We start from the raw sequence: 25,071 nt of genomic DNA, 5'->3' as shown, positions 1-25,071 counted from the left end.
CGGTGGTTCCGGCGTAGAGGGCGTTGCCGTAGTCCAGACGGCTGGTGACGAGGGCCTGGGTGACCGTCTTCCTGGTCTCGGTGGGGATCCATCAGAAGATCTTGCGTAGCATGCGTAGGATGTTGAAACACGACGAGGAGACGGCGTTGACTTGTCTGGTCATGGAGATGGAGGAGTCCAGGATGAAGCCCAGGTTGCGTGCGTGGTCTGTGGGTTTGGGTGCGCTGCCCAGGACGGGGGGCCACCAGGAGTCGTCCCAGGCGGAGGGTGATGATCCCAGGATGAGGACTTCCGTCTTGTCCGAGTTCAGTTTCAGGCGGCTGTTCGACATCCATTTGGCTACTTTTGTCATCCCTTCATGCAGGTTGGCTCTGGCGGTGGCGGGGTCGTTGGTGAGGGAGAGGATCAGCTAGGTGTCGTCGGCGTAGGAGATGATATTGAGGTTGTGCTGGCGTGCGATGGCTGCGAGGGGGCTCATGTAGACGTTGAAGAGTGTAGGGCTGAGCGAGGAGCCTTGAGGGACGCCGCAGATGACTTCCGTGGCCTCCGATCTGAACGGGGGGAGGCGGACTCTCTGTGTCCTTCCGGCGAGGAAGGAGATGATCCACTCCAGTGCCTTCTCCTGGATTCCGACGTTGCTGAGGCGCTGCACTAGGGTGCGGTGGCAGACTGTCTCGAAGGCCGCGGAGAGGTCCAGGAGGATGAGGGCCGCTGTTTCTCCGTTGTCGAGCATGGCTCGGATGTCATCGGTAGCTGCGATCAGGGCGGTCTCGGTGCTGTGGTTGGCTCGCAAGCCCGACTGCGAGAGGTCGAGGGAGCCGTTCGTCTCGAGGAAGGCGGCCAGTTGCTTGTTGACGGTCTTCTCGATGACTTTTGCCGGAAACGGGAGCAGCGAGATGGGGCGGTAGTTCTTGAGGTCGGTGGGGTCGGCTGATGGTTTCTTGAGTAGAGCGCTGAGTTCGGCGTGCTTCCAGCTCTCCGGGAAAGTGGCGGTTTCGAGGGAGGTGTTGATGATGTCCCGCAGGTGGGGTGCGATGACTGCGTCGGCTTTGTTGAAGACGTGGTGAGGGCAGGGGTTGGTCGGAGATCCTGAGTGGATGGAGTTCATCGTGCGGATGGTGTCTTCGGTGCTGATCGGGGTCCAGGCGCGGAGGGTGGTGGTGGGGGGCGGTGGTTCGGTCGTGGCGTGCGTCGGTTGAGTGCTGAAGCTGTTGTGTATGTCCGCGATCTTGTTGTGGAAGTAGGAGGCGAGGGAGTTGCAGAGGTCTTGCGAAGGGGTGATGTCATTGTTTCCGGCGTTGGGGTTGGAGAGCTCTTTCACGATGTTGAAGAGTTCCTTGCTGTTGTGTGCGTTGTTGTCCAGTCGTTCCTTGAATGCGGTTTTCTTGGTGGCGTGGATCAGTCGGTGGTGTTTTCGGGTGGTGAGCTTGAGGGCAGTCATGTTGTCCGGTGTTGGGTCTCTGCGCCAGGCTTTCTCACGGGTTCTACAGTTCTTCTTGGAGCTCTTGAGTTCGTCATTGAACCATGGGGCTTTCTTGCTGGCGGGTCTGCTCGGCGGGGTCTTCAGAGGGGCGAGTTCGTCTGCGCAGTTGCTGATCCATTTCGTGAGGTTGGTGGCCGCTTGGCTGGGGTTCGTTGTGCTGGTGGGAGGGTTCTTGCTCAGGGAGGTAGCGAGCTGGTCTGCAATGATCTTGTTCCAGCTTCTGCGGGGGACCTGTTGCTGGTGATGGTGGAGCGTGGTCCTTCTGAAGCTGAAGTGGACGCAGCTGTGGTCCGTCCAGTGGAGTCCCGTGGCATGGCTGAAGGCGATGTCCTTGCTGGAGGAGAAGACCGGGTCGAGTGTGTGTCCGGCGTAGTGGGTGGGGGAGGTCACCAGTTGCTTGAGTCCGAGGTTGGCGAGGTTGTCCAGCAGGGTGGTGGTGTTGCCGTCGTTGTTGTTCTCCAGGTGGAAGTTAAGGTCCCCGAGGAGGATGTAGTCAGCGGATGGGAGGGCGTGCGGGTTGATGAAGTCGGCGATGTCTTCGCTGAATTGTGTGCGTGGTCCCGGGGGTCTGTGGATGAGGGTGCCTCTGAGGGTGGTCTTGGGGATTGACGTGGATCTGGAAGTGCAGGTGTTCTGCGGGTGCGAGGGCGTCGTCGGTGTTGGTCGTGATGCGGATGGTGTTCCTGTGGATGATGGCGATGCCTCCTCCTGTCTGGTTGATGCAGTCCCTTCAGGTGGGTGCAGCTGGAGCTCGGCTTGGTGGGTGCTGGTGTGGCGTGGGTCCGGTTGCAGGTGAACTTGCAGGAGTGGCAGCTGAAGGGTCCGTGGGTGCGTTTCGGTGTGGCTCAGTAGCAGCCCGGGGTTCGGCCGGTGTTGAGTGCGTTGAGTTCGGTGGCGTCGTAGGTCCGTTGGGTCGGCTTCCGTCGGTGGGGGCCAGGGGTCCTGGCCCAGGGCGCGGTCCAGGCGCGGACGGGCTTACCTTTGGCGCGCCTTCGGCGCACAATCGGCGCGCCCGCTGCGCGTGCACGCTGCGCGTACGCGTGGACTCCGCCATAAATGGCGTAGTGGGGAGGTGGAGCGAGGGAGGGGCAGCTGGGAGGCGGGAGCGGGGAGGCGAATGAGGGTCGGGCAAAGGAGGGGGGCGTGCCACAGGGGGGCAGCGGCGGGGATGGAGAGATTAGAGCGGCGAGAAGAGGAGGAGGGGTGGCGGGGAAAAAGAGGCGGGGAAAAAGAGGCGGGAAAAAGCGGCGGAGCGGCGAGGCCTGAGGGCTGACCCTAGCAGGCGGCGGGCAGGAGGCAGGGGCAGGGGATAGACCGGCAGCAGGGTGGCCTGGCCTCCGGGGCCCGTGGGATGGCGGGTCGGGGGTCAATCAGCCGGCAGCAGGGGGACCTGGCACGCGGGAGCGTGCGAGGCAGGGGCTAGAGGCAGGCAGCGGGAGGACCTGGCAGGCAGGCAGCAGGCAGCGGGAGGACCTGGCACACGGGGACCGTGCGGCAGGGGAGTGACCATACTGACTTCATCAAGAATTTTGACAAAAGGTCTCACACTGGGCCCAACCGCGCTTTCTCTTCTTGACCCCAGGACCAACATGCGCTCAACCTCCTCGAGAACAGGTCTTGCTCCATTCCTGAGTTCCATTCCTCGGCAGTCACTGCTCCACCAACGCAACATGCCACATCACATAAGGATGCTACTGCCCCATCTAGCTCCCAATCTTTTTTTCACTCTCACTATTAGTTTTGCAAAGGGACAATCTTGACAGGCAGTCTGCTTATGCATTGCGCCTTCCGGGTATGTGTGTCACTCTATAGCTGTATCCCTGCAATCGGGATGCTAGCATTGCTAATCTTGCCGATCCCTTTCCAGCACCCCCAGGGCTCAGTACTTGACCAAAGGCTTGTGGTCAGTGCAGATGCAAAATTCAATACCCCACAAGAAGCTTCTGAAGTGTTCCACTGCCCAAGCTGCAGCGAGCGCTTCACGCTCTATGACCGAATAGTTGCATTCACTCTCTGTCAAGGTCCGTGAAGCAAATGCAACTGTTCTCTCCCGCCCCTTGAAGGTTTGAGACAGGACAGCCCCCAACCCGCAGGCACTTGCGTCAACAGTGAGGTAAGTAGTGAGTTTAGTGTTAAATGAAGACAAAACACCAGCTCCACAGATCTCTTTCTTAATGAGTTCAAATGCGACCTGCTGTTCGTTCCCCTATGTAAAAGAACACCCCTTCCTCATCATTGAGGTCTTTTAACTGACGCTTCTGGAACACTGAGGCATGAACATTCCAAAAGGAGCACAAAGAACTGGACGCAGCCGAGTCCAAAAAGGTACATGATTTTCATTTCGCCCTTTTGTAGTACTAAAATAATGATGGGAAGTGCAATCTTGGCATGTCACCATGACTACACCATAGTACATATTGAAAATCCGGCCTCTAGGATAAAGTGACTTTAGGTCTAATACAAAAGTGTATTTATGTGCTTTTAATATACAGACCAAACCTGTAAACCGCGTCATTCGTGATACGTGATTATGCCAAAATCCTGGCTAATTCTCTTCCTATTCCTGGCTGAGACCGGACACCTGACAAATATGAGTTTTGCCAATGTGTGCAATGTGCATATTAATTCAAACTCCAAATTTTAATACCGCCCCTCACTTCGAAATAGCGGTCCAACTTGACTTTTTCCTTAGACGTGCAGGGATGGGGTGGATAGTTCGGAAAAACTGCATTTCGCAAAAGGTGGAAAAGCGATAATTATGTGAAAATCACACTCACCGGAAAGACGCTCTTTCCTATTGCGCAAATGCCTCGCTTATTGTAGCACCCTCATTGGCAAGCTGAAGAACACAGCAAAAGGCGACGAATAGGTTGCTCGGCCTGCAAGAGGGTGGTCTAACCGTCTCCCTTTCTTAGTTGGAAGAACTGGCGCGCGGTTCCCGTGGCGGCCAGTAGAGGGCGTAGGAGCTCCGCGGAAAGCAAAGGGCCGCTCGCAGAGCGCGCGAAAACTGGCAGGCGTGTCCGGGGCGGGGCAGCCCGGAGCTGCAAGGCGTGGGAACCGAAGCCCGGGAAAGCGTAAGGAGGCACAGAAAAAAGAAAACCCGCGCTGCCGGTTCCGGGAGCGTGGTGGAGGTAGTGCTGAGCGTCGCTTCGCAGCCAACCTCCCTGAGCTGCGATTCCATCAAAGGTCGATGCACCACGCCCAACTTTCGCTCTCTAATTCTGCACTGCGACTTTTACATAGTTTGTCATTTATGCCCGCTGCGGAGTTTTTTGTTGTTAAACTGCTCTAATAGGATGTGTTTGAAGCCGAACTGGGCGCATCATTTTCAGTTATTTACTAACGTACATGTTTCAGCTTTATTTTTTGTGTATTTAAATAGTTTTCTTGTGCGTCGTGGGTGTGTTTTTTCAAAAAGTTACTATCCCACTTACAAAAGTAGCTTGTAACTGTGCCTAGCTAACTCAATGAGACTAGGCAGGTCCAATGTGACCTTCGATTTGATGTGCATTTTCTGACCAGGTGGGATATTTGTGGGGACACACTGCGAAACTAGTAATTTTCATTTCATTTTAGGTTGTTTAAGAGATGGGCAATTCTCCACTTTTATAAAAATGCCCTTGCTTCTTGTTTTATTTTTTGGGCTCCAGGTTAGCTGCTAAGGTGCGTTTTTAAGCAGTTTAACTTGCATTCTAGGAAGTACTTCTCTTCCACCGTTAGGCAAGCATGGGCTTGAGGCAGCTGCAGTACATTATTGGATAGAAAAACAGTGGTGTCAATAGAAGTGATTTTCTGTAGGGGACAAGGGTACACGTTGGCCACAAATTAAACAGGTGGTGCAACCTACGAGTGCAGTGGCTCTTAGAATTGGTGCTGTGCAATGAAATGTAGTTGGGCACTTTAATGTTTCGAGGTGCTGTGTCTGCTCTTTTTGAAGGAGATATCCCCCTGCCCCTCCCCCAAGTTCAGGAAAGAGGACGGTGTTTCAAATGTTGATGGTGAATGCATACTTGAATACATTAAAAGGCTCTAACGAGGGGCACTTGGATTTAACGAGGCACCACATAACCCTTGATTGTTCACCGAGAGGTCCGAAGGACATTATTCAGTCTACCAAGGGAGACACTTTTTTACATTCACCTTTTCTCAAGGTTCTGGTATGGAGTGCTGTGCCCAATATCACATGAAATTAAATGGGGGAGTTAAAGCATATGCCTAGTCTAGGTAAAATCAACCCATTGCGGGTGTGACTGAGAGCGGACCTCTCGTTTTAAGGTAAATCCTGGCAAGAGGACAATTCCCACCTCACCGCCCCCTTCCTCCCAGTCCTTGTGGGCGGGGGCGTGTGTAAAGTGATTAGCACATGCTCTCCACAAATGGCCTCAAATAATGTGTCTCTCTGAAGGGTGGGCGTGGAAGTGGGGGGCAAGGATCCGTGCGGCACTTGTCTTTGAATGTAGCACTGGGCAGTAAAGTTAGACCGAGCCCGAGCAGGGCGGCGAGCTCGCAGTCCTAGTGCCGAGGTCCTCTCGGTGAGGTAAACCCTCCCCGGCAGGGCCGCGCCCACCCCCGGCAGCAGGAATGCTGCGGAGCGCGCGGCCACCGGAAGGCATGAATCAGCGCACCCAGCTGAGCGCTTCCCAGCTCGCGCCGCTGTCACCTGCGCGCGGTGCCTGGAGTCAGCACGCTTCCACCGGTACACACTGCCTGTAGTGAGCCCGCGTTCACCGGTACACACTGCCTGTAGTGAGCCCGCGTTCACCGGTACACACTGCCTGTAGTGAGCCCGCGTTCACCGGTACACACTGCCTGTAGTGAGCCCGCGTTCACCAGTACCCACTGCCTGTATTGAGCCCGCTTTCACCTGTGCGGGTTTGCAGCTCTCGCTTTCACTGGTACACACTGCCTGTATGTAGTGAGTCCTCTGTCACCACCGAGTCCTCATTCACCTGTGCACGCTGCTTGCAGTTAACCCGCATTCAGCAGTACAAGCTGTAGTGATCCCGCGTTCATCTGTGCTGGCAGTGAGCATACTTTCACCTATGCGGGTTTGCAACTCTCGCTTTCACAGGTACACAGCCTGCATGTAGTGAGTCTTTGTCACCACTGAGTCCATTCACCTGTGCACGCTGCTTGCAGTTAAACCGCATTCACGAGTGCAAGCTGGCTGTAATGATCACACTTTCACCTGTGTGCAGTGCTGGCAGTGAGCCCGCTTTCACCTGTGCGCGGTGCTGGCGGTGAGCCCGTTTTCACCTGTGCGGGTTGTGCAACTCTCGCTTTCTCCGGTACTGCCTGTGGTGAGCCTGCGATCACCAGTGCACGCTGCCTGTAATGAGCCCGCATTCCTGTGCACGCTGCCTATGCAGTTTGCCTGTGTGCGCTAGTACCTGCTGCAGGCATGATTTGAAGCAGATCACCCGCTCTCGCTGGTGCACCTCTCTGTTCATGCACATGCTGCACTCGCCCGCTGAGGCTCCGGGCAGCGAGCTCAGCTACTTTCCTCTTCACCGACTTTACATTTAGGAATCCGGTGCAGGGGTGTGTCGCGTACACGGCATGCTTTCTCTCTCTCCAGCAGTAAATCTCGCTCAGACAGGTTCTTCCATAGTCCAGCATCCGAGCAGAGTTTTCAGGTGAGACGCTGGCTTCTCAGCAAGTCCTTTTAGGGCTCTTCGACCGTTGAAGTGCAGACAGATCATTTTATTTTTGTGCCACACAGATTCCATCTAACATTCGAGACCTGAGCATTAAGGTGCATGAACTCGATAGCGCCAAAAGGACTTGGCAATAAAGCACTGCGCAAGTCTCTTTTTTAACATAACTTATTTTTAGTGTGGTCGCATAGGGCTACTGTATTCAACTTAATTCCTACGAGGACAGGCTTGTTCCTATGGTCCACTTACTTACCACGGGTGGGTTACGCTGCTTTACTTCAAACACAAGGGATTTGGTGGACGGACGCTTGCTTTCTTTCTCTCCAGAGAGAGGTAATCAACCTTCGCTTACTTTTGGCAGGCACCAGTGCTCACTTTCTCTTGTGTGTAGTAGGTCATTACACTATTGCTTTCACTACTCTCTTGGTTCACCCATGGATCGATGGTTTTGTCTGCTTGCTTTGTCATAGAGTAGACCTGTCTTATTTCCACGGGCACAGAATTATTGGACTGTTTTAATTATCTGGGGATGGATTTGCTGGACTGTCTTCTTTCTCTATGGATTGGTTTAGTGGACTGTTTTCTTTCCCCAGGGATTACTTGACTGTTTGGCTTCTAGAGGGGTAGGTTGCAGAGCCACTCCAGCGGTTAGGTTGCAGAGCCACCCTTTTCACCCTAAAGGTGGGGTTGCCAGGTTTTGATTTCCCATGAATTATGTATGTTGGAGTTATTGCTGTCCCAAGGAGCAACTTTGCTACATTACTTGCCTTCTCACAGGCTAGCTTTGCTAGAATGCTTCTTTGCATGGAGCATGTGTATTAGACTAGTATTTACTCAGTGGTCGGTTAGTTATGAGTATGGGCGTCAATGTCAGTTTTATTTTCTCCAGAATAGATTCGGAAGACTGCCTGTTTTGGTTGTCCTCCTGTTAGGAGTGGCGTGGTTGCTGCCTCTCTGGGAAGCGTACTAGACTGATCGGTTCCTTCTGAGATAGGTTTGGCAGGCAGCATGCTTTGCTCTGAGTATGTTCACTACTTCTGGCGTGGTAGGGTTCTTGCTCGTGCTGCCTCCTGGGGTGGTTACTCGTGAGGTCGCTGCTTTCCCTGAGAGTACCATCAGGCTCAGCCTTGATATACTACCACAGCCTCTTGGTATTGACATCTCCGGTGTGTGACAACCCCTCCCCCTTTGCTCTGTTTTGTTTACATGGAGCGTCAGCTGAAAGTCTCGGGGTGCCACCTGCTCAGCTCAAGGTGGTGTGTACACGGCGGGTTGTGTGCCCGCTCCGGTGGGTGCCAGAGTGCGACTCTCCTGAGGGGAGAAAGAGACCGAGTTCTGCTGCGGAAAAGAGAACTTAGAGGATGCGTCATGGTCTCATGGGGGTACGAGTGCGACCCTGGTTGTGTGAGGGGTGGGGGCAATCCTGGCCCCTGTGCTGCGCCAGGTTCCGCCGCTCGCCCGCCCGTCCTGCCGAGCCGGGTGTAAACCTGCCCCTGCCGCGGTGATGGTGCACTGAGAGCCGGCTCCGCTCTCTAGTGTTTTACTATGTTTACTTCCGCCGCGCTGCCGAGTCGTGAATGGGTTAAAGATTTACTACTGCCTGCAAGGACACCCTGCGCGGGCCCGGCCGGGGGCCTGCCTGTGTGGCGAGCCCCGCCCCCCTCTTCCGCTAGTGGGCGGCCCGGCGCTCCCGGCTCCGCCCCGCTCGCCTGGCCCGACCCGCAAGCTTTGGCGGGAAAATGTAGGAGGATCTCCGGGCTGAGGCTATAAAGGGGAGCGCCACCAGCCCCCTGCAGACGGAGTGTCTGCTGCCCGCGGAGGAGCTCTGCTCGGTGCTGCCGACCCTCCCCGTGGACCCACTGCCCCGGAGACCCTCGCCCACCCCTGGGATCTGTGGATTTGTGCCTCCCGTGCTTTCCTGGGAAGGATTCTGCATCCAGCCGGGGAGCCTGTGCCTCCCACTGCCGCTGACGCACAGGGATTGAGCCGGTACGAGCTGTCTTCAGCCGGCGTTTGCACACAGCGCCCGCCCGCCCTCTGCCTGCTTTACATGAGGTGTCAAACTGACTGTAGGACTTGAGTCTGTCTGGAGATTTGTGTGCCAGCCGGCTCTGCCACTCGCTGCGTCTCTGGGCATCTTCTAGACTAGACCACCCGGCTTTGTTCTGCTTTTGAGACATGGCACGCAGTGCCACACTACACTGTCCTTTTCTGTTTTCATTTTTGTATCCTTGGAGACGTGACCGGCAAGTGTGCCACTCTGCTCTGTCTGGCGCTGCCTCTCCAGGGAGTAGTGGGCAGTGCCACTGTACGTGTGTTGGAAGATATGGCAGACCATGGTTTGGGCACTTTGAGTGCTTTTACCCGCCTCCTGCCTTGAACTGGTGCGAGCCCTAAAGTCGTAGGTGATGTCACTCACCGCTTGGCACCTTGTATTGTGCACTTTATTATATCGCGGAGAGGTACCCGTGCCGCCTTCGATCGGTGCACATGATCTCTCGCCGAGGTGGGCAGACAGTGTCTCCTGTGTCACCTTGTACTGTCTCACAGTGTGCCCTGGCGAGGTGGGCAGATGATACCACCCGTCGCTGTTTCTGTGGGTCTGGCTGAGCCAGCCCAGTCGAGTTCCCTCTACTTGCTGTTAAACTTGCAGCCGGCTGAACGCAGCCCGGAGTGCAGTCAGGGTTGTGTAATGAGCCCGGCGTTGTATGGTGCGGGCGCCGCTCCCCACCCCGCCCCTCCCGCCTGCTGCTGTCAGACGCTGCAGCTTTCTTGGAAGCACAGGGTGGCTCCCGACTTCTTTCCTGAGGCGGGCTCGGTACCGTGCATGCACGTGCAGGGGGGCTGGGAGGATGAGCACTGGTGGGGCTGGAGAGACCATAGTGGGCGACCTGCTGGCTCCATGGGTGGGGAGGGCTCGTGGTGGTTCCTCGTATTGCGGTGCTTGTGCCCACGTTGGCGTCCTAGGCTATCCCGAGCCCAGTGTCCTCAGTGACGTGTAGTACTAGTACATTATTGCAAACTAACCCTTCTTTGGAGTAAACCGCACGGATGTCGTTGCTGCGTTTAACCCGCTTCTCGATTGTTATAGTTGTGGTAGGACGGAAGTAATTAAACTAGCTGGTTAATGTAGTTGTCTGTCCAGGATCACATATTCTAGGTTTGTGCGTCGTATTACAATATGCGCCCAGTTGTTGCAGAGAGCTCGTGTGTGCACTGCTCTTCAGGACGCACACCTGTGCACCAGGGTTCCGTGGGGGTGCCTTTGCATGGGTCCGGTGTCAGTAGTGCGCAGGTACCACCTCTCCGCTCCTGTGACACACGGGGCAGCTGCAGGGTTTGCCGATGGCGGCTGGTGGTGGTCGCCACACCACCCTCTCCTCACATTCTGCAGCTGTTCTTCAGGGTCACGTGGGGGGCGTGGATTGATCAGTGGTGAATGCATGCTGGGGCTGGGCAGTGGTGTGGCACTGCAGTGAAGAGCTGAGGTGTGGTGCAGCGTTAGAGAGGAGTACTCAACTGTTGGTAGCTAGGTGTGGTGCTGAGGTATTTGCGGCTGGGTCGATTTGCAGTGGGGTGAACTGCAACGGGAGGCCAGGTACTTGTTAGCGAGGCTTGAGTGCATGGTTGCAGGTCTGTGGTGCCGGCGTGCAGCGTCCGCCAATGGTTTCTTGCTCAGACCCCCACTCCCACCCCCTCCCTGGATTCCTCTGCAGCTGTCACTGTCCTGCCCGCCCTTCTTTATTAAAGCCCCGGAGCAGAGCCGCATTGCTCTGCACTTAAGTGCCTGTCACATAAATGCACCGGCAACTCTCACTTCCTCCTCCCTCCTTGTATGTAAGATCGGGCGTGTCCTAACCCTCTCGTCGCCGACTGTCTGCTTGCTTTGTGCTGCCAGGGAGGCAGTGAATGGCTCTTTATGGTTAGCTGCTTGCCTGCTTCATAGACCTAAGCGCTTACTACTGGCACAGTCCCTTAAAACTTCTTTAAAACATGCATTTGCGATTGTGTGCGCCTGTATTTTGCAAATTTGGAGCATCATGTGTGTACAGTAAGGTCCCACGCTCACATCTGTTAATTGCTATTGCCCGAATTGGAAGTGTATTTTGCTGTTATATTGTTAATGTGAACATTGGTTGGCAGGGAGCCCAAGGAGCCGGAGCCCAAGGCTTTATTATTTAATGGCCCTAGAAATGTTGCAGTCGGTCCTCGAAGACTGGCCGTGCATGTGAGGGACGGGGGTATACATGTAAGAGATTAGTGAGTTGTATGACGGGGTAGTTGTCTTGCCGAGTGTTACATTTCAGGTTCACCCAACTAGTTATTCTCGCAACCCTACCATTGCCTCTTTGCTCCTTTGTGCACCTGTTGGCTTTCTTTAAAACACGTGTAGATGTTTCTCTCGCCCCCAAAACAGGCTGCCTCAAGGGTCCAGCATGTCATGAGTGAGACCTGGCGGCAGCACACACCCTGGGATGTGTAGTTCCAGGCTCTTCCATTCTGCGAGTCCCAGCATGCGTGGGTGAATAAACACAAGCGGCCCAGTCACCTTGGTGGCGCGGGTCCAGGTGCACACTGCGCGCTGCCTCAGGAGAGTCTTTGCACAGAGAGGGCAGGCAGGGATGAGTGTGGGCTGTTGTGGGTCTTGCGCTGCGCACTGCATTCCTGGTGAGCCCGTCGGTCTAACCCTAGTGTCCTCTCTCCTCTAGGCGCCATGCCATCTAACGCCAGTGTCCCGAGCCGCGGCTACGACTGCGAGTACGACTCGATCCAGCCCTACTTCATCTACGAGGACGACGACGACGTGCAGCTGTACGGCGCCCTCCCGCAGGGCCAGCTGCAGCCCCCCGCGCCCTCCGAGGACATCTGGAAGAAGTTCGAGCTGCTGCCCACCCCGCCGCTCTCGCCCAGCCGCCGCTCCAGCCTCGGCGGCGGCCTCTACCCGTCCACGGCCGACCAGCTGGAGATGGTCACCGAGTTCCTGGACAGCGACATGATCAGCCAGAGCTTCATCTGCGAGCTGGACGACGAGGCCTTCAAGTCCATCGTCCTCAAGGACTGCATGTGGAGCAGCTTCTCCGCCAGCGCCAAGCTGGAGAAGGCGGTGTCCGAGAAGCTGGCCAACTACCAGGCGGCCCGCAAGGAGCAGGGCGCCGTGGGCCCGCCGCCCGCCACCATGCCCTACCTGCCCGACCTGGGACCCGCCTGCATCGACCCCTCGGTGGTCTTCCCGTACCCGCTGACCGAGAGTCTGCCGAAGGCCAGCCCGCCCAGCCCGAGCGTGGAGCTGCCCAGCTGCATGGACACCCCTCCGGCCACCAGCAGCAGCGACTCAGGTGAGCTCAGACTGCAAAAGTAAAAAAAAAAAAAACTGTTCTTCAGCGTGCCCTCAATACACTCTACTCATCTACACACACCACCTAATAGAGACATGCTACCAAGTTTCTCTGGGGGACTTAACTACTCACCAATCCATACTAGCATATCCACCTTTCCCCGCCCCGGATTTTTCAACTCTGCACTCTTGGTTTCTTAAATTTGGCACAGCACCTGCCACTGCTGACCTAGGCAGTGCCATGCCACCCTCCTCTGCCCATGCTCCAAACATGATCCTCGCAGGGCACCTCCCAGTTGTCCAACCTATTTTTGGACTCAGTCCTCGGAAAGCTCTTCCTTCCATTTGAATCTATTCCTTCCTTCACCAATCCTTTCCTTCCAAAGGGCACAGCTAACCACTCGTCCATATATGGCGACTCTGCAACATTCACATCCCACTCTCCTTCACCACTGATGTGCATTTACCCTGACAGGTGTTTGATTTTATAAAAATGTAAATGACCAGGCGTTACGTTTCTCGACCGTACTGATTTTTGACCACTTCTGCAGCTAAAGACTCGCCCTAGTAGGTATAGCTGCTTAGTTTTTATTTCGCTAGTGAACTTTTAGTGAAATTGTCGCATCTAGTACAAGAAATTCACTGTATAACCCACTTAAATGTTTTATGAAACTTTAAAAGTAATTTTCCCTAGCCCTTTTCTGAATGAATTGTTACAAGCAACAGTAACATGACACTGACTTAAGAGTGGTTAGGAAAAGAAGAAATGTATGATGATGGGATTTGTATTCTGTAACATACAGTGGCCATGTAGTCTAGTCTTCTGGGCCTCCTAGCAGAAAAAAGGGTGGTGCCTTCCCCATTGCAGATGGATCTTTGGTACTGCTGGGTGGTAAATACTGCTTTTCAAAAGACTAACCAGTGCCTGGTTGGCTATGCATACTCAGGCCAGATACCACACAACCATCTCCGGTTTGGCCATAACTTTGTGAGTGGGGATGGCTGCACTTGCCCTTGCGAGCGCTTTCTAACCTAGGGTGGTAGTTAGTGGTGCAAGGAAACCCTTTCTTTCCCTGGCAGCCCTAGGAGGAGAGCTGCATAGGCGAAAGCTGTACCACTGACCAGGTTGTGGAAAGGGCGAAAGCATCACTTCATGTCCTGGGAAAGTTCAGACCCTTCGGTTCCTTTCACCAAGAGTTATACGTTCTCGAGGCATTGTTTTGTCAAAATCTGCTGTGAACTTGATCGTGGCACCGTCACCAGGCTTACTGGCCATTGTGGAATGTGCCCAGACACTGGGCTGGTTTCTGGAGCACAATAGGCAGTTTTATGGGCGGCTTGTGCAGATTTAGGATTCGCCATGGCCTTTTCTTCTACTTTATTGCAGGGATGGTCGCCCTCTCCTTCAGTTGCACAGAAGCATGACCTTACCCTTGTGGTACGGGTTCAGTCGCCTGACCGAATAGCCTCCACTTTTTAAGACCTCATGAGAGCTTCAAGCATGCCTCTGATTGAAATGGAAATATGTACTGCTATTGTGGGGTTCTTGAGCTTTGCCTGGTAATTTGCTGTCCCACATTAACGTTGCTTTCTTTGTCTCTTCACAGAAGAAGAACAGGATGACGACGACGAAGATGATGAAGAGGACGAGGAAGAGATTGATGTTGTCACTATTGAAAAAAGGCAACCTACAAGCAGGAAGCCTGAATCTCGTTCCCAGCAAAGCACTCTCGTTCTCAAGCGGTGCCATGTCTCGATCCAGCAGCACAACTACGCGGCGCCCCATGGCCCAATTCACCAACACGATTACGCTGCGCCCCCCTTGACGCGGACAGCTTCCTCTAAAACAGACTACCCCTCTGCCAAGAGGGTAAAGACTGACCACAGCAGCAGAGTGCTCAAGCCCATCACCAACAACCGGAAGTGCACAAGTCCTAGGACATCAGACTCTGAAGAGAACGACAAGAGGAGGACTCACAATGTTCTGGAGCGCCAGAGGCGGAACGAGCTCAAGATGAGCTTCTTCGCACTGCGCGACCAGATACCAGAGGTGGCGGACAATGAAAAGGCGCCAAAAGTGGTGATCTTGAAAAAGGCCACAGAGTACACACTGACTATTCAGGCAGATGAACAAAGACTGATTGCAGAGAAAGAACAGTTGAGGAGGAAAGGCGAACAGCTGAAACAGAAGCTTGAACAGCTGAGGAACTCTTGTGTGTAGAGGCCCTTTGAGGACCTTGGACTAAGTAGTCTCTATGGGGCTTGTCTGTGGCGTATCGTTGCAGGTGTGTCTTGGATGGGACTCGCTATGGCGGAGCCAGCTTGTCGTGTATCATGACATGCTGGCAGCATTGGACTATTCAGTGTACAATATACTTGGTGAACTGCATGACTTCCAGCAGACTGTTCAACTACACAACCTTGGCTGGATCATAACTGATTCTGCCTAGACCTCAAAACTGCCTCATAACTGAACTACGGGCATGAGCCCGTGACTGGGATACCTTTGCTTGGGATGACATTTTCTACTTCTTTGTTTTACAGATATTTGTATTTAAGACCTTTATTTTTCATAATTAGCAAATGCCCAGGGTGTGAATGGCTATGAAAATATGTATACAAACTATTGCTGACCTATCTATAATATCTTTAACAAATCTTTATAGTAAAATATGTATTAATATTCACCTAAACAGTTGCGGCAAAATTTAAGGCAATGTTTTTTTCAGTTCAGGTTTGTAGTTCCGGTACCAACTGTATTGACTTTGGTGGTTATTTCTACATACATTTCTTTTATCAAAGTTCTATTTGATTATGTTTTGTATTTTAGATCTTACTATCACGTTAAACAACTGAGTTGCTGCTGAATAAATCTTTGACCACATTCTACTTTCGTTGTTGTGTAGCATTCTTCTCTGGTTCTCCTGTGGGAAGCCTTCTTTTTAATTAAGCTGTGAGAATAGTATGGATTCCACTAACAGTGCGTTATCTGTCTCCTGCTGTCAAAGTGACCGTTTGGTACTATCACACAGTGTTGACCAAAGTAAGTTGGGCCTGGCCTGTTCATTCGAACAATGGCTGTCCTGAATTCTAAACTTTTCTTAATAAAATTGTGAACGCTGCTGAAAAAACACCATGGAGACACCCAAATAGTAAACTATTTTATATAATGCATGTAACTGTGTTGTAAACTTTTTAGTTCATGCCAGACTTTAACACCATTACGAAAGCTTACAACATAGTTGTACTCGATTGACTTGTAAATTGTGATGTGCACACAAGCTGCCTGGGGTGCCATGTGAGGTATTAGAAGGAAGGTATGACCAACACGTTTGTAGGACTCTATTTTTTTTGTGTACCTTCCTTAGCGAGAGTGTATATATTGAACCGGCACTGAAGCCCTGTTCAGCTGGTGGCAGTAGAAATAAGAATAGCTTTTGCTAGGGACCGGATGGGTTGAATTAATGGAGCATATCCGGGTGGTAGGAGGACCCATGGTCACCTACATAAGACTGGACACACCCGTTAAACAGGTTTTCATTGCACCTACCACTCCATCATAGTCTACCTGGGTGATGATAGACTGTGCACTGATTTTTGAAGCTGCATAGACTACCAGGGGTGTTACTATTTTTGCAAAGCCCAATAACTAGTCATCTAGATACCTGCGATGCATAGAGATATTACAGCTGCAATGCTGGGGGTTCTGGATACAAGCAGTGTCATTGTGCCATCGCGAGTGCCAATCATCAACTAGTTGGTAAACTGTCAACTTTATTAAACACATGTTTGCAAAATCTACAGTAAACTAAGTTTTGAAGGTACCTGAACAGGTAAGACCCCATCTGTTCAAGATACACGGACCGTCAGGGCTTGGGTATAGTTGTGGTACACGCTACACGAGCAGTGGGCAAGAGCTGCATCAGAATGTCTTGTTCCAGAGTCACCAACACATCGAATGCTCCGGAACTGAAAGAAGTAAGGGTTAACTAATACATATGGTGAGATGTACAAGAGCCATAAAGCATCCATTAGGAAAGTGAACTGTTATAAGGTCTTATGCCCCTTTCACAAATAAACCCGAGGCAGATCTGGCATCCTTCTCTGCACAGGTACACTCTGACACAGTGAACACTAGATGAAGTCATAAGGATGGCCCGACAGCGGAAAAAGTTTTTCCCCTCAGTGTCAGCCATGGACACCAATTGGCAGCAGACGGCAGTAGCACATGATACTCTAGACCAATACATTGCTGTCACGCTCCTTGCCCATCCACTAGCTGCAAATAGGCCGATAGGGAGACTGGGATGAGTGGTTGCTTCATGTCACGTTAGCTACTCGTAAACGTTTAGTTAATATCCTTTGAAGGGAGACCATCAGCCTCCAGGCACCAGTGAAGACAGTTTAATAAAAATGTTTCAGTTGGACAACATGGTAGCCGTGAAAGAGCATATTTTTGTTGACAATTGGAGCAAATTGTCAAAAATGCAGGCCAGTATCTGAATCTCAAAGGATAATGTACAATATTGCCAACAGCAAGGGGCTCAGACGGAACTGGTAGTTTTCAGGCTTAGAGCTCTAGTTTCCATAATACTAGTTTCTGCTTATCAGTGTGACCTTCAATTTTAAACTCCACCAGCTAGCATGTCAGCACTGGAAGCCAAAAGTGGCCTTTGAAAGAAAGATGGGTTTGTGTGGGTTCTCCGCTCAAGAACTGTTCTAGGAAAACCTGATCAAATGCTGTACCTTAGACCTATTTGCAAAAGGGTTGAAAAGCATTGGTCTTAAATGCCAATTCACATTTAGAATATTTCCTTGAAACAGAAAATCGGGCTGTGTGTTAATTATGTTCCCGGTGAAACAAAATTATTGACCCATAAGAATGTTAATGGTTATGCTCTAGGAGAAAAAGTGCATGGGACGTGGGCCCTAGTAGAAAAAAAAACACATTGGCAAAGGCAATGTGTCTGACACTGGTAGTCAGCCTCTTGACATTGCCAGTGCTTGTTTTGTCATGGTTTTTCTTTATTAATAGAACGTTGTTCTGGAAATGTCTAGGCCTCACTAATATATAAAAAAATAAGGCAAAAATATTTTTGGGGGCTCAAAGCACACATTGCCATAGTAGTTCCTGGCACTGATTACAGCTACTTTGTCTGTGGCTGTGCTTCTAGTGAAAGGGAAGAATGCAGTCACTCGCAGCGTAGTTAGCCAATGGCTGAAGTGAGTTGACCACCTATATTGTTGTGAAAGGAAGACACTGAATGACTGAACAGGCTGATGGATGAAAAGGAGGTCACGGAAAGTGCCTATAAGCATTATATAAGCTAAAATCAAAAGGTCTTGGTTAGTAGCAGACCTAAAGAAAGTCCTCGTAAACCCCATGTCTTGGTTACTGTCGTTGAACATAACACCTAGCTTGCTAAATGTAAATGTATTTGAGCTTGGAAAGCGCACTGCTACCCGTCCATAGGTCTCTTGGTGCTGTATAACTCTGGGGAACCCGTCCTGGCTTTCCCTGTGGGATGGTCCCTGCTGGGAGTCCCCAAGGTGGAGCCAGGCATCCCCGGAATTGATGGGGCCGTTGTGGAGATTAGGCAAGCTAATGCCCAGAGTTGCCGAGTGGAACCCCTGATTAGAGTAAGCACCGAAGCGAGAATTATCGAGTCCGCTGACCCAGGTCCACGACCCTGCCGCGTCGGGAATTGAACCCTGGTCCCAGGCCAACTTCTGCTCTCGGGTCTGCTGCCTCTAACCAGTGAGCTACACTACTCCATACCAGTGAGCTACACTACTCCACTGCTAGTGACGTGTCTGATTGCTCTCAATATACGGTTGCTTGCTGTTACAGTATAGCACGCTCTGGTCTTCCATTATACAATGAAACTACTTGTACCATTGGTGCTGCTCTATTGTGTTGGGTTATTTAAACGCTGCTCTTATTGCTTGCTACAATACTCTTGGAGATGTGCACCACCCTGGGCACAAACATTTAAAAGAAAATCATATCTGGGACACGATAATGCAGATATGCCTTGCGTGTGTGACCATTCGCCTCGGATGTAGAGCTAATTCAGACTGGCTTGCTCGATCTGAAACAATCTGGATATGTCTTCAGGGATTGAACAATATTTCATCTGTGGCTTTTTAAACTGGATATAGTAGTCCAAGTGTGTGTTCCTCAGAACGGACATAAAACTACAAATATATGGTATGGGGACGAAGATTATACTTTATGGCAATCCCAGTACTCAATGAGACAGTTGCGTTTCTCCACTGGGAAAATACCTGCCTGTATCCAATTTAGAAATAAACTTCAATTGAGATCCAAAATATTTTGATAAATTCTTTTATTTGGATTATCATAATTAATTTGATAATTTCGTGAATTAACGTCATTCATGTTGTAGCGCCATTGAAGAAGCATCACGGAATAAGGTGCGAGTAATCCCCAATGCAACTAGGGCATATAGGATGCCCGTTGCTCCTTATAAAGCGCCAAAAGGTGTCTCGTGCAATCGTGGACGCAACTGTCTAATCGAATTTCACGTAGTTGGTTCAGAGGACGATACCTCACTGCACACCAAGCAAACCAGTATACCCTGTCATATACAAGATTGATTATATATCTGAATACATCACTGTGTGCAGGACCCAGAACCTATTTATTCCAGTACTCAATCAGGCAATGTGTAGTGATTGCTACTCATCCTGTTTTGCTCATCCTCTGATGTCACCATGTGGAATGTAATATTCTTGATGACACATTAGAATGTTGGGTTCCTAGCTCTTTGAATTGAGAGCTTGGGGCTGAGGTGAAAGGTCCTGGTGGGGTTTTTATACCTTCTTAATATCTTATTACTATCTACTACCACCTTGTACTACCTTAAATAAATACCTATTCTACAAGAACCTACGTTGTACTTGATTTATTTCCTTCACTACACAGTGCCATTGCGGTTTCCAGAAGTAACAGGAGTCGCCAAAGAAATGAACCCAATACCCTACATAAGGCACCCAGAGCTGACGTCGGCACTCCAGACAGCTTACAGAACTGGACAAAACGCTTCAGGAAAATATCACAGTCTAAGTACCTGTGACCTCGCTTACCAACCTCTCTCACGTGGCCTTGATCTTTTGGGCGAGTTTCTAATTTAATTATCACTTTTCCGGATAATTTTCTTGGAGGGGGCCGTTCAAGTAACTCATAAGACCCAGGCATTCGCCAGCCCCTTACCGTCAATTTGTGAAGTTTGGAGCATCTGCATCGCCAATACCGCTCGATCTTCCCCTGTGCGCAGCTTAATGAAGTTTGATGTTTTAACTCCTCAAATGTGATCATGGCAACCGAAAAAGGACTTGAATCGAATAAGGAAAGTACCCGTGCATTAGTCGTCCTTTGTTTATTTCCATGCCCAGCAATGGAAACAAAAGAAAGACTGCTAACATAGCAGTACATTTGTCATGCCCTTGCAGGTGTTTTCAGGTTTTTGTGTGTGTGCTTCGAATGCCTGTTAGAACTGTTCTAAGAAGGGGAGGGGTCAGCAAGCAGAGTTTCAGGTAAACGCAACCTCTAAGCAACTAACAGTCTTGCTCATAAGTACATGCGAAGCCATTCTAGCCTGACGTTCACTAAATTAGACTATAACTGCCCTGGGTTTATTCTGAAACGGCCTGGGCAGATTTGTCCTTTGTTGACCAAAGGCCTTTTTCACTATGACAGGAGAGGGTGCATAGTGAGTACATCAACATGGTACGGGGATACCGTTTTTCAATTCGTGGATTTTGTTTTTACTTGTCGTTGTTGGGTGTTTTGGTCTAATCGGCTCAATTAAAACGAACTGAGGCTAAAACATTCAGACTGCACTGATATGAGTGAGAACTGGAAAAGTTGTGTACTGATGGCATGAAGTCATCTATGCCCCCTATATATCAGTGCCTTGATTCAAAGATGAGAGGTCTAAAAGTCAATGTTGGAGATTCCACCAGGGCTTTAAGTGGGTTGAAAAAACTAAGGGGGTGGAGGGGGGGTCTCGAAGGGGCGTGGCCAAAGTAATTAAGGGCGTGGCTTAAAACATGTAAGCTAAAAATCTTAGCTGTTTCTGTCATTGCATCCAGATATATGACACAACAAGTAACATCATACCTACAACAAGTCAGGAGTATTGTCTTTGTCAGTGGTTGTTAGTTGCATAAGATAAATAAGCAGCAACTTTGGCTTGTATATAATATTGAAAAAGCTTCCACTTAATGCACTGGTGACACCACCACAATGTTGCTGCTCCTGAGTGAAAGTGCCCAGGCGCGTCATTTTAAATAGACTGCAGTTGTGGGCAGAGGACACAGGTGTAATCTGAGTTACAGTATGGATTCCGTCATGGTTGAGGTACGGTGGAACAGAGCTTAAAGCTAAGTCTTTTACTGGGAAAATACACACAGGCTAAAAGGGTGAGCCTTTATCTGCGTTTCATTGATCTGAGCTTAGCCTTCGATTGTGTTAATCACCAGTAGTTGTGGGGTGACTAGAAGCCGTGGGGGTAGAAACACCACTTATGAATTAAAGTATTTTCTAGATGGTCGGGCAAGGGTCAGCTACGGGAGAACAGGTGAACTTAGTTACAACTTTGCTGTCAGGAAGGGGGTAAGGCAGGAGTGCATGCTAGCCCCCTCCTTTTTACCCTCTATATTAATAGTTTGGGCGCTACCTTATCGAGGGAATGTCAGGATCTACCCAGTATCGGCAAACTGCCAATTGGAGCATTGTTATACGCTGATAATGCAGTTCTGTTAGCCCGCACACCGATCGTCCTGCAGAAAATTGTGTTGAGCTTTGCATCTTATATGTCAAGCTTAGACCGTAACGTAAATATCACTAAAACATTTACTATGAAATGTAGCAAGCCTAATGCTAAGTGCTGTGACATCTTCATAAACAATAAAAAACTTGAATTTGTTAACTACTTCTCATATCTTGGAATCGTTTCCGAAAGAAGGGGATCACGGGTCAACGCCATTAATACTAGAAAATTGCTATTTGCCAAAGCCATTGTAGCCTTGATAAACTTCGCCAGGAAGTTAGGAAAGCGTCCTATCAATGATTTGCTGACAATTTACAAAGCCAAATGTACCTCAATTGCTTTGCATGGAGCTGGCATTTGGGGTCATGCAAATTTAGAGTCCCCACAGCAAGTTGAGAACAAGTTTTTAAAATATCTCTTAGCTGTTCTGAACTGTACAGCCATCAATATTTGTCACGCCGAATTGGGACTGTCATACCTGTCCAACCTAATCAAAATCTAGCCGATCCTTTTTTGGCATAAGGTTTGGACTGGTGTTACAACTGGTCTCAATCAGGACGTGATAAACAACTGTTTGAACTTGCAACAAGTACATTGTATTCCCTGGCTCGCACATGTCAAAAATGTTATGAATGACTAAGGTTGTCCTGAGTATTTTGTTAATCTCAACAGTCTGACTCTTGTCTTGTCACAAGGAAGGAACTAAAATTATTATGCATCTACCACCTGCAGACGATCAGATTGTCCTCCAACATTATGAAAACACCTGTCAGAGCAAATTAATTGCTTTTGACCCAACCATGCATACTACCTTATCTAGTATTTACCTCAGTAAACTATGATAGGCTGCTATTGACACGCCTATGTTTAGGCAATTTCCATATTATGGTCACATTCCGTCAGATAAATGATTAATCATGCTCTCTATAACCATGCTCTTGCGACAATATATCTGCACAGTCTACAATTCATATTATCTTTTTTTGTAAGTTCTACATCTTAATCAGGAAAAAATGGATTCTGCCTTTTCTAAAAGTGCAAGGCCTGAGACAATGCCGACCTGCTTTCATCAAGCTACAATTTTTAGATGTTGAAATTTTTACTGATCACATAGCTAAATATCTGAAAGGGGGAGTTAGACATAGGAAAACTATGCAAGGCCCCTCTTTTTCTTAACTGTTTATGGATTTCATGTATGATATGGCTGGGCACACAAATTAGCTTACAGTTCTTTTTCTTTAAATTTTAATTGATGTCATTTTTAATATATATTGCTAAACTTAGCTATATGAATTGCTGTATTCTTGTTTTTTAATGCATTGTGCTTTTATGATTTAACACTTTTAAATCAAATAAAGTGTATTTTGACTTGATTTGACTAAGAACTGGAAAAGTTGTATACAGATGGTATAAAGTCATCTATGCCCCCTACGTATCAGTGCCTTGATTCAAAGATGAGACTGGTCTGAATGTCTTTGTTGGAGATCCCCCCAGCGCTTTAAGTGGGATAAAAAAACTGCGGGGGGTGTCTCTCAAAGGAGCGTGGCCAATGTAATTAACGGCGTGGCTTAAAAACATGTAAGCTAAAATCTGTGGTTAGCATAGTGTGCCACCTGACTAGTATTTTGCTGTTTCTATCCTTGCACCCAGATGTATGATACAAGTAACATCATACCTACAACAAGTCAGGACTATAGGCTTTGTCAGTGGTTGTTAGTTGCATAAGATAAATAAGCAGCAACTATGGCTTGTATATAATATTGAAAAAGCTTCCACCTAACCCCTTGTATGCTCATGACGGCTCCCGGCCGTCATGCGTGACAGTGGGCGTGTGCGCACGACGGCCAAGAGCCGTCCGAATCCCGCCGGCAGGTTATTTCTCTCGCACAGCGCGGGAAATAAACCTGCGTCCAAGGAGTTAATGCCCAGGTGACCCCACCACAATGTTGCTGCTCCTGAGTTTCACAATGAGAAGGGAAATCCAGAGAGAAAATGACTGTCACTGCAGTCCGTGAAAAAGTGCCAGGGCACAAAACAGAGCCTGCTGGAGACCCGCTTCGAGGCCCACTTTAAAAAAACTGCCAGTGCTCGGCACCTGTGAGACCCGGCCCTCCTAAAGTCTTGGATTCCTCCAATTACGTAACTGGTCCCTGGCTATAATTGGACAAATTATTGCATTTTGGTAGATGTGGCTTGGTTCAAGTGAGCCAATTGAACTAAGTACCTGATCAACACAATTTGTAAAAGAAAGTCACTGATTTGGAAAAGTGTCATGCTGACAAGGAGCCATCAGACAACAGAAGTGTGGTAACACTCTATTTCTCTTGTCTTCTCTACAGCGTACACCTGAGGTCTCAGTGCCATTACCCATTATTAAGCAGGTGTACAAAGCTAGCTGCTGCCCCAGAACTAAACTGTGGCCCCGGGCCGTAGGTAAGCAGTGGCGGCCCCTCCACTATGCAGAGGAGCATCGCCCACCCTGCCAGCCTCAAAACGTGAAAAATAAAACGATAATAAAACAGGTTTATTATAATTTTATTTTTCAAGTTATAAGGGCCGGGCCAAGTCTTGTGGGCAGGGCCATCGCAGGGCAGTCACAAGCGGGGGTGATGTGCACTGCTAACATTGCGCATGTCGGTTTGGACAGCCATCTCAGGATGGCCAAACCGACATGCGTCCTGAGCTGTCTCCAAAGCGAGATGCGTTGCTGGGTTGAAGACAGCAATCATAGTCTCTCTATGAGTGAAAATTCAGGACACTCAGGCCCATCCTAACATTGCTTTCAAGCATGAGAGCATCGTCAGAATTGGCCACAGGGGAGTCTGGATGCCTGTCCTACAGCGGGAACTTGGAGCAGAAGAGTGGCAGGTAAGTGGTAACTTATTTTTCCCTGTTTTTGTGTTTTCTTCATCGTCATTCCCCACACCACCCCACCATTCCGCCTGCACACCAGCTGCTACTGCAGGCAAGTATGTTTCTTTCGAAAACGGCTCCAGTGCCTTGAAGCTCCCACCTCACTCTTGTTTACTCTCTCTCTCTTGCCACAGTTTTCTCTTCTGTGCCCTGCCTTTTGCCACTGCTGCTCTTTTGTGCCCTGTTTCACCACTGCTTTTCTCTCATTTTGTGATCTTGTCTTTCATTGCTTTTTCACTCGCTTGTGCCCTTGTTTTACCACTATTTCACCTTTTCTCTGGTTGGTTCCCTTGTTTTATCACTGTTCTCTGTTTTTCTCTTGTTTGTGCCCCAATCTCCGCCACTGTTTTGCTCTTTGTGCCTGCTGTCTCCTGCCTCTGTCCACTTTCCCACCCTTTTCGGTTCTTCGCTTGCCCTTTCCCCCACTATTTCGTGCACCACTCCCAGCTGCACCCCTCAGCGCCTTGTGATCCCCTCCCCTCCCAGGACCTTCCTGATGGTGGACGTAGAGCAGATGCACTGCTGGCGTGCCAAAGGCAAGCCCATATGTGCCTGGACTGTGCCCCGTGCCAAGAACCCTGGTCTTCCCTCACCCAACACTGCCCTTGATGCACTTTCCCAGCCTCAATCCCAGCTTGTTTTCAGCCCTGCTGCTGCGCTACAGCATTCAACATGAGGTTCACCTGAACCTCCTGTCACTTCACCTGCACCCCCACACCCAGGCTCAGTACTCCAGCACCGACCATGCCTACACCAACAGCGCCCAACAGCGCCCAACACACCACCCACTCAACCAGACTCAAACCAACCCACACTCACATCCTACTTTTCACTCTCATGCATGCTCCTCAACACCCGCTCACTCAACAAACACGCTCTGGAGGT

At 50.1% G+C, this 25,071-nt stretch overlaps 1 protein-coding gene and 1 long non-coding RNA gene across 7 annotated transcripts in view; both read left to right on the top strand.

Moving 5' to 3' along the window:
• The first annotated feature begins 4,497 nt into the window (after window positions 1-4,497).
• MYC (MYC proto-oncogene, bHLH transcription factor) lies at window positions 4,498-15,364 on the top strand. Of its 6 annotated transcripts, none has more exons than XM_078686776.1 (3): window positions 4,498-4,614; window positions 11,850-12,476; window positions 14,083-15,364. In XM_078686776.1, exons 2-3 carry the CDS (start codon window positions 11,855-11,857, stop codon window positions 14,694-14,696), a joined length of 1,236 nt encoding a protein of 411 aa, XP_078542902.1. In that variant the 5' UTR covers window positions 4,498-4,614; window positions 11,850-11,854; the 3' UTR covers window positions 14,697-15,364. The 6 variants fall into 6 exon arrangements, with proteins under 6 accessions (XP_078542902.1, XP_078542901.1, XP_078542898.1 ...); XM_078686775.1 differs by having other exon boundaries at window positions 4,527-4,669; XM_078686772.1 differs by lacking the exon at window positions 4,498-4,614 and adding an exon at window positions 5,998-6,179.
• Window positions 15,365-19,928: 4,564 nt separating this feature from the next.
• LOC144827128 (uncharacterized) overlaps window positions 19,929-25,071 on the top strand; it is a 647,768-nt gene continuing 642,625 nt past the window's right edge. The window contains exon 1 of the long non-coding RNA XR_013610035.1: window positions 19,929-20,035. This is a non-coding gene — a long non-coding RNA (uncharacterized LOC144827128). The remainder of the gene's footprint in view (window positions 20,036-25,071) is intronic.

The sequence above is a fragment of the Lissotriton helveticus genome, chromosome 4_1 (assembly GCF_964261635.1).
Source record: "Lissotriton helveticus chromosome 4_1, aLisHel1.1, whole genome shotgun sequence".
Taxonomy (NCBI): Eukaryota; Metazoa; Chordata; class Amphibia; order Caudata; family Salamandridae; genus Lissotriton; species Lissotriton helveticus.
The sequence above is the reverse complement of the archived record's forward strand: the minus strand, read 5'-3'. Positions and strand labels throughout refer to the sequence as shown.